At 52.4% G+C, this 3029-nt stretch overlaps 1 protein-coding gene across 1 annotated transcript; it reads left to right on the forward strand.

Moving 5' to 3' along the window:
- Nucleotides 1-924: 924 nt before the first annotated feature.
- Nucleotides 925-2676, forward strand: LOC123169551 (uncharacterized). The gene is made up of 3 exons (XM_044587420.1): nt 925-1224; nt 1587-1726; nt 1832-2676. The coding sequence occupies exons 1-3, from the start codon at nt 1110-1112 to the stop codon at nt 2495-2497; spliced, it is 921 nt and encodes a 306-aa protein (XP_044443355.1). The 5' UTR covers nt 925-1109; the 3' UTR covers nt 2498-2676.
- Nucleotides 2677-3029: the final 353 nt, after the last annotated feature.

Here is a 3029-nt window from a genome sequence, read left to right on the forward strand (position 1 = left end):
AGTACGCCGTCCACAGCGCATTGTTGTTGGGGGCGTACCTCGACTGGTTCCGCTACTCCGGCAGCGAAGACCGGATGCGCGCGATTTCGATGCGCCAAGCAGCTCCGGTGGGCGCGGGCGGCACCGGGTAGCCGCCGGCGCTGAGCCTCCATGTGCCCGGCCCCCACATGTCCGGGGGCGCCGGGTAGTCGGCCTCGTAGAGGAGGCGCGCCTCGTCCTCGTGCAGATGGCGGCGGCCGAAGCCATTCGCCGTCGCCTGGGAAGCGCTCGGCCATTTGCCGTTGGTGGGAGAGAGAATGGGAGAGAGGGGCATCAACGGCGAGAGGTGCAGAGAAGGGCGTCAGTGGCGGGAGCTTGTGCGTTCACCGGCAAGGGATGACGGCTTTTATAGCCGCGGATGGGCAGGGGGAGAGCTGCCGCCGTGTGCCGCGTGGCGGGAGCTGGCGTGACATGTGTCGCCGCGCCTTCACTGCGCCGCCCGTAAGGCATCAATGGAAGGCTGACCGGCGCGGCAGCCTTGGCATTGATTTCCACGGGAACCGAGGCGATGAGGACGACGAAGGCAGCGAGTCGCTGGCTCGCCGGACCCACTCCTTTTCGTGCCAAAAACGTTTCCCCTGGTGTCCCCGGACGTCCCCCAGCGCGTCGGGTTCGGCTTGGGTCCGCTGACGCCAAATTCGGCCTTAATCGGTGAAAATTGAGATTCTGGGGGCGCGACTGGACCGAATTTTCTACGCCGGCGATGAAAAAAGGCCTTGGGATGTATGTTGGGGACGCGGCTGGAGATGCTAGAAGAAAGTCTGGTATATATGCTTCGATCGAAGCCGACTCCGATTAGGTGAGGAGTTTTTGTCCCCAAATACGATCACGGGCTCGCTGTATATATATTCCAATTCACAGGAGATCGATGGAGGATCGAGACTGCCTAGCTGCTAGATCGTTAGTTGACGTCGGTCGTCGACGGTAGCTGATCGATCCATCGGCGAAGTCGGATATAGGCTTGCTTTTTGACGACGATATCAGCGCGGCCACGGCAACGAGGAAGAAGGCCGGCGGAGAGGTGTGGCGAGGAGGCGCACACGGCAAACTTGGCTCGCCGGCCAAAAGATATGGAGACGGAGCCCGAGGAGTCGCGCACAGACGTGAACGCCCACGAAGCACGTCTCTACCGTGTTTTCTGGAACGACATGTTTGCCAAAAAATGCGGCTCTTACGGGGACACGAGTAAGCCAGCATGCATGCAGCCTTGAATCGTTTCGCGGGTCAATCCATGCACACCGCCCTTAACTGCACACAACCCTTAATTTCTATTTTTACTAGTATTCTCTTTGTTTTTTTACTCCACATATAAGATTTGTTTTAATCAAATTTCACAAAGTCTGATTATGTTTGTAGGAAAAAAATATCTACATTCAGAGTATCAAACCCGTATCAAACCAATAACTTTAATATTGTAGATGCTGATATTTTCAATATATATTTGATCAAACTTTATAAATTTTGACTTTAGACAGATCTCTGCCGCAATTTTAATCATTCTATTCTATCGCTGACTTCGTTACGTGCACTGTGATCGTGGTTTGCAGCGTCTATCCCTCCCATGTGTTTCACCGACGGTAGCCACATGGACGTCTACGGCATAGTCGTGGCCCGCGACATGGTGGATCACAACCGTAATATCATCTTCCATCGCGAAAGAGACAACTGCCAAAGAATCACCAAGCAGGTTTGTACACACAATCCCTGGCCGCCTACTTCGTTCCGCGACGATACTATTTGGCCAGCTTAATCATGAGCTAACCTTATATAAATGTCATGTGCATGCATACAGGATCCGTATCTTGCACTAACAGGCCCCACTCGAGCTGTTTTGCTATCTGTCGATCCAACGTACGTCGAGGTTGATCTGAAGGTGAAAGGTGTCGTCCAATCCGAGGACAAAGATTTAAGCTCTCTAGCGCTCTGTTACAGAAACCAGGGTGCATCTAAATCATACATGATGTACCATGAAGGGACCACCAACAAGCTCAGCACGCCAGAGCTAGCATTTGCCCACATCGTCAACTCTGTGGAGGCCACGATCAGTGTGGAAGTCGTTTATGGGGATTGGCCGCGTGGCTTTCGAGGAGTTTTCACCGCCAACACCGCCAGCATGGATCACATGAAAGTCACGTTGCTTGCATTTGAAGACGGTAAATTACTACCAATGGACGGCCATAGCAATGTGGTCAAGCTTTCACGCCGCGTTGTCTGCGTCGAACTCCGTCGGCCAAAGATGGCCAAGGTGAAGAAGCCAAAGCTCAAGATTTCAGCGCAAGCTATGCGTATCAACAGGGAAAATGATGTATGGAGAAATGCTGTAGCTTTTACACCCGAGAAAGCAGGTAGAAGCCTGGGGACACTTAAAGTTGGCTCCTGTGAGATGCAGGTGACCGTGGCATGGTCCCTTCTCTCCACCTTCAAATTTAGCTACGATAGACGATTACTAGAAGAGTAAGGTGAGATTTGCCGTGCCATGATATTGGAGTTTAACGTGAACTACACATCAGCGCATACAAAGAGCTAGGTTACATGCATGTAATAATGTTAGACTCGTGCGTGCATAGGATCAGTTGTTTGTCTGTTCTTTACGTGTGTACCTATTTCACGTCATTGAGGAGGAATACAATGACAATGCATTTTGATCCCTAGTTTACATTCCAACATGGTATCAGATTCTTAATCCTAGTCCTATGCTTCCGCCATGTCCACCGAGTCCGCAGCTGGTGTCGCAAGCCTGCCCGCGAGCACCTCTCCCTCTTCTCTGTTGGCCTCCTCCGCTCTTCTGGTCTCTTCCTCTTCACCGGCCTCCTTGCCAATCACCAATAGCCAGCTTCTTCCTCTGCAGATTGCGTCCCCAGCTTCCTTTCTTGCGTTCCACGACATGCGCGTGGAGAATGTCAATTTTCACCACCATGTGCGTCTCTCGCTTGACATGAAGGGCACAAAACTACTGTACGGCGCAGTCTCATGGAGAAGACAATTGACTA

The sequence above is a fragment of the Triticum aestivum genome, chromosome 7D (genome assembly GCF_018294505.1).
Source record: "Triticum aestivum cultivar Chinese Spring chromosome 7D, IWGSC CS RefSeq v2.1, whole genome shotgun sequence".
Taxonomy (NCBI): Eukaryota; Viridiplantae; Streptophyta; class Magnoliopsida; order Poales; family Poaceae; genus Triticum; species Triticum aestivum.

What these genes read in the sequence shown, in the direction of transcription:
- LOC123169551 (XM_044587420.1), top strand. Translation starts at nt 1,110, where the DNA reads ATGGAGACGGAGCCCGAGGAGTCGCGCACAGACGTGAACGCCCACGAA. An exon ending in CGGCTCTTACGGGGACACGA is followed by an intron (nt 1,225 to 1,586) that starts GTAAGCCAGCAT and finishes CGTGGTTTGCAG; the next exon opens with CGTCTATCCCTCCCATGTGT. An exon ending in GCCAAAGAATCACCAAGCAG is followed by an intron (nt 1,727 to 1,831) that starts GTTTGTACACAC and finishes GCATGCATACAG; the next exon opens with GATCCGTATCTTGCACTAAC.